This window comes from Macaca mulatta, chromosome 4 (genome assembly GCF_049350105.2).
Source record: "Macaca mulatta isolate MMU2019108-1 chromosome 4, T2T-MMU8v2.0, whole genome shotgun sequence".
In the NCBI taxonomy this organism is placed as follows: domain Eukaryota; kingdom Metazoa; phylum Chordata; class Mammalia; order Primates; family Cercopithecidae; genus Macaca; species Macaca mulatta.
This window is the reverse complement of record NC_133409.1, coordinates 11,891,458-11,904,683: the sequence shown is the minus strand read 5'-3', so window position 1 is coordinate 11,904,683 and position 13,226 is coordinate 11,891,458. Positions and strand designations below refer to the sequence as shown.

General features: G+C 48.7%; 1 protein-coding gene across 1 annotated transcript in view; it reads left to right on the top strand.

Annotated features, from left to right (window-relative positions):
- The window catches only part of IGF2R (insulin like growth factor 2 receptor), a 133,347-nt gene extending 127,880 nt beyond the window's left edge, over window positions 1-5,467 (top strand). The window contains exons 46-48 of the mRNA XM_015137631.3: window positions 1,505-1,657; window positions 2,747-2,816; window positions 3,670-5,467. Of these exons, the coding sequence (XP_014993117.3) occupies window positions 1,505-1,657; window positions 2,747-2,816; window positions 3,670-4,080 (634 nt within the window). The 3' untranslated portion in view covers window positions 4,081-5,467. The remainder of the gene's footprint in view (window positions 1-1,504; window positions 1,658-2,746; window positions 2,817-3,669) is intronic.
- Window positions 5,468-13,226: the final 7,759 nt, after the last annotated feature.

The following is a 13,226-nucleotide window of genomic DNA, read 5'->3' as shown; positions in this document are numbered from 1 at the left end:
GGCTTGTCTCAAACTCCTGACATCAGGTGATCCACCTGCCTCAGCCTCCCAAAGTACTGGGATTACAGACCTGAGCCACTGTCCTTGACCTAAGTCAGCAAATTTCTGGCTGATGCAATTAGCTACATACATGATGCACTTAAGTTAGGAACCAAGAACAAACAACTGAAAACTAGAAATACATTTGAAGACTAAAACCCACTTCTGAATAATCCATGGTCCAAAGAAGAAATCAAAGGCAGAAAGTAAAATACGCTCAGAACCGAGTGATAACGTGTCTCTTGGATGCATTTCGAGGGGTCCTGAGTGGTGGGAGCTGCTTCTGGGTGAGTGGGTTTCTGGCTTGGAGGGAGATGTCTGCAGAGCTCTCAGACCTGTCTGTGGAGCGTGATGGTGCTTTTGCCTAGAACTGGACGCCAGGCCCTCCCTGTGGTTTCTTGTCTGGCTGATGTTTTGGATTGTTTGGCTTAAGCTGAACTTAGACTGAGAGCTGCAGCCCTTGCAGCCACGCCGGCAGGTTGGCCTGTTGCCCTCAAACTCAGTTTTTTGAGCAGCCGGCATCTTCAGCAGCGCCAGATGAGCCTCGCTGGGGTTGCCTGTTATCTCGAGCAGCACAAGAGGAATTGCTGTTTATGTGATCCTGTTCCTGTGTGTGTGGCCCCGAGTGACAGAGGGCCAGAGAGATTAGAAGTGTGAAGTTGTTATGCTCTTGAGTGTCACGTGGCTCTCTGAGCGCAAGCGCGAAGGGAAGTCCCCGTGGTTGTTTCTCATTTTCTGTTATTATTGTCCTGACTCTGCTTGAGTGTTTGATGTCGTGGAAATGCACTGCTTTTTCCCACAAGTGTGCCTGTGGGTCTTGGGTGGGAATGGTGAACACCGTTGGTGAGGCAGCTGGTGTGCTCTGAGAGCCTTCTCCTGGGATGGAGCAGGCTTGGAGAGAAGAGACGTGTCGGGGGCTATGCTGGGCTGTGGCTGTTCCCTGGGCCCCACCCTGATCGGTGGCCACCGCTGGACCCTGTTCTGGCCTGTTTCTAAGGCCCCCGGGGCCCTTTACCTGTGGAGATGGTATCTCATGGTGGGCTGTGCTCACTGCTTCCAGAAGAAATTCCAAGAGGACAGCTTTGACCCTGGAGAGAAGGGTGGTGCTTTGGGACAGCCTCTGCCCCAGCCTGGTCCTGCTGTGGGTTGGGCCACCTAGAGGGGCCGCGTCCCTCCCGCCTGTCTCCTCTGTGTTTGGGCGAATGACAGTTCATGGAGCTGGAAGCAGTGCTTGCTTTCTTGTCTGTTTTCTGACAACCCTGCCCCAAACTCATCATCAGGAACTTTTTGCAGCCCTTTTCCATGTGGAGTGGGCCTTGTGGCCTTGTTTTCTGGGCAGGAGTAAGAATCACATGGGGTTGGGAAAGTCAGAGCTGCTCTTGTCTTGGGGACTCAGGTCTCAGGTTGTGGCCGTGGCGGCAGGACCACCCTGTGACACGGCTCCTTTTCTGTGACATCCTTGCAGGGTGGGCTTTGACAGCGAGAATCCTGGGGACGACGAGCAGGTGCACAAGGGGCTGTCGGAGCGGAGCCAGGCGGTCGGCACGGTGCTCAGCCTGCTGCTGGTGGCACTCACCGGCTGCCTGCTGGCCCTCCTGCTCTACAAGAAGGAGAGGAGGTGAGCGGGTGCAGGGCGAGGTGGGCTGGGTGGATGCACGCCTCCCATAGCTCATCTTGACTCAGTTTTGCGGGGTTTCATTTACTTATTTGCTTACTTGTTTTTGAGCCCTGCAACAGCAGAGGTCTCAAGTTCTTAGATCAAAACTCTCTGGAAGCAGCCCCCAGCGTTGTGGTTTTTAAACGCCTTCTTTTCCGTCTCACCATGCCTGAGGCCCTCGCACATCGACGTGCCTGTGTCTTCTAGGACCATGGTCCTCTGTGTCCAACGTTGGGTAGAACATTAAATGGCATCTTCCATGGGTGCCTTTTCCCACTGAGCAGCTGGCCCCGCTGCCCTCCCCACGTCATAAAAGCAAGAGTTGATTAGGCGCCTGCTGTGTACCAGCTATGTTGCCATCCTTTTGCCCCACTTTGCTGGGTGAGAGGACTCGCCATGTGACTGTCAAGCAGATTTTCACATCAGGCATCAGTGTTAGTGGCTCTGGCCTGGGGGCAGGAGCTGGCCAGCGCAGGTGTTCCCTGCTGCCACTGTCATTTGCCAGCTGAGCCACAGGCCAGTGAGAGAGGTGGTCAGAAAGTACCAACTGTGGAGGTTGCAGTGAGCCAAGATCGCACCACTGTACTCCAGCCTGGGCAACAGAGTGAGACACGGTCTCAAAAAAAAAAAAAAAAAGGCACCGACTGTGGCCCTTCACACCCAAAATGTGGAATGGGACAGCAGAAGGTCTGGGCCGGGAAGGGCATGTGATGTCCGTCCCCGTGAGCCACCATCGGGCAGGCTTCAGGGCGGCGGACCGGCGTGGTCCTGTTAGAGTCATATGTGAAAAAGTCCTTGCCCAAATGTTAAGTTGCTCTAGAGGGCCCTCTGCTGTTGGATTCCAAAGCCCATGTTCTTTCCACTCAGTCACAATGAATACATTAGGGTAGAACCTGTCACGGCGGCTGCTTATTTGTCATTCAGAATGTGGGAGAAATGCAGCCCCCACCAGCCCCCTGGTGGTGCAGATGGGGCGGGGCTGTGGGGGTGGGGCTCTTGCCCATGCCCTCTCTACCCTGGAGTAATAATTGTCTCCTTTTCATTGTATAGGGAAACAGTGATAAGTAAGCTGACCACTTGCTGCAGGAGAAGTTCCAACGTGTCCTACAAATACTCAAAGGTAATTTTCTGTGGCGAGTCTCTTGAGGGCCTGCGTCCCCGGCCCGCGCGTGCTGCGCTGTCCCTGCTGTTCTCACCAGGGATGCCGAGGACAGCAGTCACAGGCAGACTGGAATCCAGAAGGGAAACGGCACCCGTTGCCTCAGCCGCTTATCCCAGCACATTTTTTTTTTTAAATTTTTTTCCCCTTAAGTTTATCTCGTGGTTACAACTGATTTCTTTGAAGTATTTAATATTTAGGTTGTTTCCACTGTTTTTGGCTGTTCTTTAAAAACACACACACACACGGTGGTGAAGATAGTTGTGCATCTAGCATTTGGATGATGTCTTTCAGATAAATTTCCAGAAAAGAGGCATTGTCTGGATCAAAGGACATAATGTTTGTGGTCTCAGTGGGTGATGATGAATCACTTTCTAAAACTAGGCTTTTGACTCGAGTCCCTCCTTTGACTTTCCTCTGCTGCCATTACGGGGATACCTTTCAGTCGATGAGTAACCCCGAAGAGCCCCTTCTCCTCCAGTGCAGCTGGTGGGTCACTGGTCTCCTTTTCGGGTTCAGGCCATCCTGAACGCCTTCTGCTTGGCCCCACCCTTGGCTGTGAGACTCCTGCCAAATGGCCCCACTGTCACCCTCCCAAACCCTCCTGCCTTGGTGCAGTCTCATTAGGAACAGGAAGGTGTTGCCAGCCCTGGTCTTCCTTTCCCTGCGAACTGGAGATGCAGTGACCATGAGGACAGTGGGCCAGTTCTTCCCCAGCGCGTGCCAGCAGAGGGCGTCCCTGAGAGGGTGGATGGTGGAGCAGAATGGGGTCTCTGAGGGGGCTCACGTGGTCTCTGCTATTGATCCCTGGCAGGTGAACAAGGAAGAAGAGACAGATGAGAACGAAACAGAGTGGCTGATGGAAGAGATCCAGCTGCCTTCTCCACGGCAGGGAAAGGAAGGGCAGGAGAACGGCCATATTACCACCAAGTCTGTGAAAGCCCTCAGCTCCCTGCATGGGGATGACCAGGACAGTGAGGATGAGGTTCTGACCATCCCAGAGGTGAAAGTTCACTCGGGCAGGGGAGCTGGGGCAGAGAGCTCCCACCCGCTGAGAAACCCACAGAGCAGCGCCCTTCAGGAGCGTGAGGACGATAGGGCAGGGCTGGTCAGGGGTGAGAAGGCGAGGAAAGGGAAGTTCAGGTCTGCACAGCAGAAGACAGTGAGCTCCACCAAGCTGGTGTCCTTCCATGACGACAGCGACGAGGACCTCTTACACATCTGACTCCGCAGTGCCTGCAGGGGAGCACGGAGCCGCGGGACACCAAGCACCTCCAACCAAATAAGACTTCCACTCAATGATGCTTCTATAATTTTGCCTTTAACAAAAACTTTCAAAAGGGAAGAGTTTTCGTGATGGGGGAGAGGGTGAAGGAGGTCAGGCCCCACTCCTTCCTCATTGTTTACAGTCATTGGAATAAGGCGTGGCTCAGATCCGCCACAGGGCGGTACCCTGTGCCCAGGGTTTTACCCCAAGTCCTCATTTAAAAAACGTAAGACCAGACGCATCTCAAAACAGAGGGCTGCATTCTAAGAAACCCTTGCTGCTTTAGGCCCGATAGGGTGTTTGACCCCAGTATATTTTAGCATTTTAATTCTCTCCCCCTATTTATTGACTTTGACAATTACTCAGGTTTGAGAAAAAGGAAAAAAAGAAAACAGCCACCGTTTCTTCCTGCCGGTAGGGGTGTAATGCACCGGTTCGTCCATCCTGAGACGGCGAGGCTGTTGGTGTGCGGGACAGTTTCCGGTGGGATTTTGAACTGGTCATTGGTGTGTCCCCTGAGTTGCAGCTCATTCTGTCTCTTTTCTCTTTTGCTTTCTGTTTCTTAAGGGCACACACGTGCGTGCGCGCACACACACACATACGTGCACAGGGTCCCTGAGTGCCTAGGTTTTGGAGAGTGCGCCCGTTCTATGCCTTTAGTCAGGAATGGCTGCAGCTTTTTGCATGACATCTTCAAGCCTGGGCGTACAGAGCACATTTGTCAGTATTTCTTTCACCGGCTGGTGAATTCAGACAACCTGCCCAAAGATTGATTTGTGTGTTTGTGTGTGTGTGTGTTTGAGTAGAGTTGAGGTGTCAGAGAAAATGAACTTTTCCAGATTTGGGGTGTAGGTCTCATCTCTTCAGGTTCTCATGATACCACCTTTACTGTGCTTATTTTTTTAAGAAAAAAGTGTTGATCAACCATTCGACCTATAAGAAGCCTTAATTTGCACAGTGTGTGACTTACAGAAACTGCATGAAAAATCACGGGCCAGAGCCTCGGGCCTAGCGTTGCACTTGGCCTCATGCTGGAGGGAGGCCGGGTGGGCACGGCTTGGAGGAGGAGGGATGCGCTGCTCGCGTTCTTATTCTGGCGGCAGCGCCTTTTCTGCCATATTTAGTGGATGACTTTTCTCGCATTGTAGAATTGTATATAGACTCTGGTGTTCTATTGCTGAGAAGCAAACCGCCCTGCAGCATCCCTCAGCCTGTGCCGGTTTGGCTGGCTTGTTTGATTTCAACATGAGTGTATTTTTTAAAATTGATTTTTCTCTTCATTTTTTCAATCAACTTTACTGTAATATAAAGTATTCAGCAATTTCAATAAAAGATAAATTATTAATTGGGTGTTACAGTTTTTTCCTTGATAGTGAGACGTTCCCGAGCGAGTTGCCAGTCCGCCTGCCTGTCTTTTCTTTCTGTTAAGTGACTGAATTTGGGTTTTGACTCTGGTGTTCTCGTTGACCCTTTATGAGGAGCACTTTCATTTTTCTCTGGAGTCTCCTGGTCATAGGTGTTAACTTTGGGTCCAATCTGCCTCCCCTCAGGTCTTTCTAGATCTGATTCCTTTACCATCTCCAGGCCAACCTCGGGGTGTGGTCCTGTTCATCAAAACAATGAACATGGAGTTTAGAGTCCAGTGAGACAATACAGCTTTTCTGTGTGCAACTAATCTAACACAGGAATGTTTTCTCTTGAGTAAGCTCACTGAGTTTTCCATCTTAAATTACTCAGCAGTGACTGAGAGCTACCTGCATGTTAACCTGGAAGCAGGAAATTACTCCAGTGGTAAAAACAAACCTCTTAGACTCAACATCCTCTCCTCCATCTCTTTATTTTCCCCGTAGAGTCCAAAAACCTCAACCATCTAATTTTTCAATTATCCAATTGGAGTTACCTTTTTAAAAAAGTTATTCTTAAGGACTTCACAATACCTTTCCTGAGGAAGACATGTCAGGGTCTTCTAAAAGTTTATGACCAAAGAAAGACGGTGGTCCTCAGGCATTCTACCCAGGGGGCTGTTCTCCAGGCCATTCCCACCTCCTGCTAAGACCATGGGGAGCCCTCTCTGTAAGGAGGGGCATATGCAGGGACCTGCCCATCCCCTTGGTAAGCTGGATGGCAAAGAGGTGTGTTGTCTGCACCGCTGGCTGCCTGCTAATGTCGCTGTCAGTGGGGAAGGAGAAGTGACAACATGTTTGAGTGCATTTGCTTTGACTCTTAAAAACCCAAGCCTCTGAAAAAAGAGTAACTACTTGCCAGCTGTTGTTACAGGTGATATTTTTAGGAAAAAATACCATGTGACAGCAAATCAGAATTGGACTCTTCAGAGAAATGATTTTATTGATGGAGTACAACCTGGGTATTTAGCTTCCTTTTAACAAAATTTTCTGTGCCCCTTTCTTGAGACCGTCCATGAATGAGAGAGACATAGAATAAGAACTGGCGTGCTAAAGATGGAACAGGCAAACCCCACACAAAGGAAATCCATAGTGAAGTGGAAATCTGGTTCTTATGAACATTTTAAGAGCATCTGAAGCCTGTACTTCACCAACCCTAAAGTAATACATGACACGAGATGATTCCTCAGGAAGGAACATATAGAGTGGAGACAACATACAGACATTAGAACTTACAGGACGACTCTTTCCCTGAGGCATTTGAGACTAAGTTCCCTCCCTTCACCAGGCATTCCTACAAACGAGGACCTTCACACGACTGAGATGCCACCTGGTGATTAGAGAACACTTTGGGCTGGTCCGATCCATTGTACAAGTTAAAGGACTGATGGGTACACAGATCTTACCCCTGTTGGCGACCGGGTCACAAGGGCCAGTGTGTGTGTCACCAGGAGGTCATATGGACGAGACTGGATTTCTGGAAATATCCTTTACCAACTCTGAAGAATCCCATGGCTCAGGGAGATGCACTCATGCCCTTTCTTTTTTTTTTTTTTTTTTTGAGACGGAGTCTCACTCTGTTGCCCAGGCGGCTCACTGCAAGCTCCGCCTCCCAGGTTCACACCATTCTCCTGCCTCAGCCTCCCGAGTAGCTGGGACTACAGGCGCCCACCACGTCGCCTGGCTAGTTTTTTTGTATTTTTTTAGTAGAGATGGGGTTTCACCGTGTTAGCCAGGATGGTCTTGATCTCCTGACCTCGTGATCCGCCTGCCTCGGCCTCCCAAAGTCCTGGGATTACAGGCTTGAGCCACCGCGCGCGGCCGCCCTTTCTTTCTTCTCTGGCTCCACTCTGTCGAGTCGTCGTTTGTTGGCCTCTTGTGTCCTTGAGTCATACTTTATGTCAGTTCTGGACATTGTTCTGTGAGAATGGGGTCAACGGGTAGGTGGTGCAGGTGAGCTGTGTGTGCAAGGCGGCAAGATTGCCATGTTGGGGACGTTGTGGCCCGGGGGTGTTGGATAGGTAAGGCAGAAGCAAGCCCAGAACTTGGAGCCTGCTGTGACTGTCGCAGTAAGGATTTTGAACTTGTCCTGAAAGCAGTTGAGAGCTGTGGAAGGGCCAGATTGGGCTTTTGAGAAAGATAGTCTAGAAGAAAGTAAAGAGATGGAGACACTTCAGCATCCAGATGGGAGGTTGGGCATGGGAGCCGTGGCTGTGCTGAGCTGAGAAGCCTCAGTCTGCCAGCAAGGCGCTCTCTCAGATGGGAGGAAGTCAGGTTTTTTTCTTTTTCTTTCTTTCTTTCTTTTTTGAGATGGAGTCTTGCTCTGTCGCCAAGCTGGAGTGCAGTGGCGTGATCTCAGCTCACTGCAATCTCTGCCTCCTGGGTTCAAGGGATTCTCCTGCCTCAGCCTCCCCAGTAGCTGGGATTATAGGCGCGCACCACCATGCCCGACTAATGTTTGTATTTTTAGTAGAGATGGGTTTTCACCATGTTGGCCAGGATGAATCCTTGTTGGCCTCAATCTCCTGACCTCATGATCCACCTGCCTCGGCCTCCCAAAGTGCTGGGATTACAAGCGTGAGCCACCCCACCCGGCCAGATCTTTTTCTTAAAGAGGGACAGACTGAAGGTAGGCTGTGAATGGTCAGTTATTTGTATTTCTTTACCTTTTATGCTATTTTGTAGTTTGACCAGTTTGCAAATCAAATTGAATAAAAAGTAATTGATAATGTCATTTTGATGCCCAGTGTTTGAGGGAAACACAATCTAGTGAATGGGGTTATTGGTTGTCACTTGTCACACCTGGGAAAGTAAAAATAAAATGAGGGGACTCACAGCCCAGGTGAGGTCACCTGGCGCCACTCAGCACCAACCTGGAGAAAGCAGCCTTGGGATGCTGGCCTCGGTGGCAACTGAGAAGTGGTGGTCGGTTGCTCGAGGCAGGGTGGAGCACAGAGCCCTGGAAGGAAGCAGGAAGTCAGGTTCAAGAAAGGACTGGTGACCTTGCCTTTGGCTTCAGGGTTTTATTTTTCTTTAAGACATTTTGAGACAATGTGTAGACATGTGAACTTACAGGACAAAGAACTCTTTTACCCTGAATCATTTGAGACTAAGTCCCATCACCAGACATTCCTACAAATGAGGACCTTCACACGACTAAGATGCCACCATCAGAACCACAATGTGTGGGGATGGTACTGCCAGCTAAGCCTCAATGCTGTTTCAGTGTTGACCGCTGTCACAATGATGCCCTTTTCAGTAGAGGAGCCTGTGATGGTCACGTGTTGCATTTGATCATTGTGCCATTTGGTTTACTTCTGTCTGGAAAGTTTCTCCTTTCTGTAACCTCCATGACCTTGACACATGAGGTCACTGTTCTCACCCACCTCACCTCTGGGAGGGGTGCCTGCTTTGCTCTGCCCCACCCAGCGGCTTTAGGGCTCAGCTGTCCAGGAACAATTAGGGAGAGGGCCCTTGGGTCTAACTGCAAAATCATACTTGAACTAGAAAACCTTGGCATAGGCATGGGTTGTCATATAGCAACATTTTCCAAAGTGTGCCCCATGGAACACCTGTTCTGTATGTTGTTAACAGATGTTTTGCAAAAAAATGGAAAGGACCTGAGCTCTAAGTTTGGGAAATGCTGAGTTAAAGTGAAACAGCTTTGCTTGGTATGAGACCTCTCAGAGTCTTTAAAGGAGAGTTGCTGAATGAAATCACAATAGAAAATGGCCAGCAGGCCTCCAGCTATGCAACAAGTCCTGGACATTTGCCTGTGTTGCCTGGGGTAGCTGGTGGCCTGTGGACCATCCACTGGGAAATTCCCTTCTGTGGCGAGGTTCTGTTGTTTTCCAGAGGCTCCCACAGAGCACGCTGGGTGGGTGAACTGTATGAGACCACACCGTTGATGAGCAGTGAGGCCCAAACAGGTATATGAAAAAAATGCTCAGCACCACTGATCATCAGGGAAATGCACATCATAAACACAGTGAGACATTGCCTCACACCTGCCAGAATGGCTACTGTCAGAAAGACAAAAGACAGCAAGTGTGGGTGAGGATGTGGAGAAAAGCAAACACTTGTCCACCTTTGGTGGGAATGTAAATTGGTACAGCCATTATGGAAAGCAGGAAGTTCCTCAAAAACTTAAAAACAGCTACCAGCAGTCCCACATCTGGATGTATGTTCAAAAGAAATGAAGTCAGTATCTTGAAGAGATCTCTAAAAGATCTCTGCAGCCCCTGTTCATTGCAGCATTATTCACAATAGTCAAGATAGGGAAAAAACATCAGGGTCTACTGACGAAGGAAGATGGATCAAGAAAATGTGTGTATGTATACACACACACAATGGAATACTAAGTCTTGAAGGAGATCCTGTCATTTGTGACAACATGGATGAGCTGGGAGAACATGCTAAGTGAAATAAGCCAGACACGGAAATAAAAATTCCGCATGATCTCACTTATATGTGGAATCTAAAAAGGTTGGACTCAGTGGAATATGGTGGTGACCAAAGGCCAGAGGGTGCGGGACGTGAGCAGATGTTGGTGAAAGGGTACAGAGGTTCAGCTATGCAGCATGAATGAGTTCTGGAGATCCACTGTGCAGCATGATAACTACGATACTGCTTTGTGTATTTAAAATTTTCAGAGAGAGTAGATCTTATGTTCTTTCCCCTCTCCAAATAAAAGGAAATTATTTGAGGTGATGGGTATGTTTAGCTTGATTGGGGCAGTGATTTTGTAATGATATGTATCTCAAAACACCATGTCGTACACCGTAAGTATACAGTCGACCCTTGAACAATACAGGTTTGAACTCTGTGGGTCCACTTACATGCGGATTTTTTTTTCAGTAAAAGTTACACGTGGTGTGTCTGCCCCTCCTTCTACCTCTTCCGCCTCTGGCACCCTTGACACAGCAAGACCAACCCCCTGCTTCCTCCTCCTCCTCCTCCTCAGCCTACTCAGGGTGAAGACAAGGCTGAAGACCTTTATGATGATCCACCTCCACTTAATATATAATAAATATATTTTCTCCTCATGACTTTCTTAAAACGTTTTCTATATTTTATTGTAAGAATATAGTATATAATACATACAACATCCAAACTATGTGCTAATTGACTTTTTTTATTGGTAAGCCTTCTGGTCAACAGTAGGCTATATTCGTTGTTAACTTTTAGGGGAGTCAAAGTCATATGGGGGTTTTCGATTGTGTGTGGGGTCCGTGCTCCTAATCCCTGGGTTATTCAAGGGTCAACTCTACATAATTTTTCTGTCCATTACACCTCAGTAAAACTGGATGAAAGCAAAAACCAAAATACTACAGAGGTTAAGAGAAAATCAGTACATGCCACTCCAGCACCCGTTCTCCCCAGAGGCAGTCTCCACTTCCTCCCCTCAGCTTTGTCCCCTGTCAACTTAAGATGAGGTTCATAAATTTGAAAAGGAAAGCTTTATTTCTTGTAAAGGGTCATAACCTGCAAAATCGCCATCCTGGCAGGCTACGTGTACCTCTGGCAGAGACCAAAGGCAGACACTTGGAGAGAGGGAAGGATGAGACAGGAATTTATGCTGAATGGGTTGGCCAAGCATACATATTCAACAGGTTATGGGGGGGAGCTATGAATATTCATGATGGGGACATGCACATGCATCGTAAAGAACCATTCCTGTTACATACGCCCCATGATCACTTTGGGGTGGAGACTTAACATTTAAATGCATTACAGTTAGGCCCTATGTGTCACAAGGTGAAGCAGGGACATGAACGCTCTCAGTGCATGCCTCAGTAAACTGGACAGGACCAGTCCATGCTTTGTGGTCTCTTACCGGGAGAAAGTCCCTGAAATCAAGCTCTTGTTGAATCAACGTTGTAGTTATGGCTGGCAGAGCAGGGGGTCAGTTAGTCTGAATCTGGCCATAGGTGGTGTGCTGAAATTGTTGCCGTATTGCTGATCTCCAGGCCCCTGCTTCTTTAGCTGCCAGAGAAAAAGGGAAAACAAACAAGAAACAAAAACAACAAAACTTCGTGGCAGTTAGAACCCAGTTTATTTTTTAAGTGCAGGAGTGCCTGACTTAACCCTTGCCTGGCATGGCCGTAGGTCGTTTTTAATTTGGCATCTTATTGCCACATACAGTATGTTCTGTCATCTTATGATCTGTATTTTAACACCACCAGCAGAGTTCTCTCTCCTTCGGGTCAAATTCTCTTAAGTTAACCTTGGCATTGGCGCTGCTGAAATACTGGAGCCATTGAACTGACACTTCTGACCTGTTCCTACACTATCCTTCCACCTTTGGGTGCTGAGGTAGATTGCTATGGGTTGAACTATGTTCCCCAAAATTCACATGTTTGAACTCCTAAGCCCAGTACTGCAGAATGTGACCTTATTTGGAGATATCGTCTTTAAAGAGATAATTAAGTTAAAATGAGATTATATGAATGGGATGTAATTTAATGTGTGTCTTTATAAGATGAGGAGATTAGGACGCAGACACGCACAGAGCCAAGGAGAAAGGCCTCAGAAGAAACCAAACCTACCCATACCTTGCTCTCGAACTCCCAGCCTCCAGAAGTATGAGAAAACAAGTTGTTGAAATTACGCAGTCCGTGGTACTTTATGGCAGCCTAAGCAAACTAGCCCAGACACACCCAGCAACCTTCCCACTGCCAGTCACACCACGCGTGTGCATACGTGCTGGTCACTCCCCGAGGCCCTGTGCGTCCAGGAGAGTACACAGAACCCCATGTCATGATTCCTCCCATCGGAGCTGAAGGAAGCCAGAGCGTGCTGACCTGCAACATCCTACTTTAGCCTAAGGATTATTTGGCACTGGAGGCAGTTAAGAAGGAGCAAATGTATTTGCCTAAAAGCAGGACGTACATTTTTCAAAGGTGTCTCTCCTTCCCTCTCTGAACAAGAATTGATCACAAAGACAGCTCCAGACACCGTTCAGCTTGGAGATGGCAGCAGAGGTGTTCACGTAACCAGCCTCACTAATTCGCCTTCTCTACCCCAAGCTTTCCACTTGGTGCAGACGCCTCCCTGCAGCGCCGCCTCTGGAAGCCTGAAGCCACTTTCCTGTGTCCGAGCGTTTCTCTACAAATGAATTGTTCCTAGTGAAGATGCTGCGTACACCACAGTGTGAAGCCGCTCTTTCAGCTGCTGTTTCCTGAATTTCTCTCATGTCTATATGAGATGCACATGCTAGAAACTGTTTTTCTCTTATTAATATTTTAATTTTTTTAATAGGAGCCCCAGTAGAAAACTGAGAAGAGTACACAGAATAGGACTTTTCCCTCCGCTACGAAGTTCTGTGTAGGAAGGCATGAGCATTTCTCTTCCTATCACAAGTGTCTATGCCATGGTACCTGGGCTAAAAGAGACGTTCAGGAGCACGTTTTCGAACAGATAGGAAAATGAGTGGATTTTCTGCATCACATTTTCAGTAGCTCCCAGGAACAGTTAGCCTAATGGGCCGTGAGGGCACGGAGGGTGGTGAGTGGACGTGGTGGGGGCCGCCCCGATGACAGGCCTTGCCTGGGGCTCCTCATGGCCGCAAATCAGCCTCCCTGTGTTAGCTCTGCCTGCAGGTCCTGGGCCTCGTCTCTGGATTTGTTTGGGAGGGCTGCCGTAATAAAGCACCACAGACTAGGGGCTTCAACAACAGAAATGTATGTCTTCCAGTTCTAG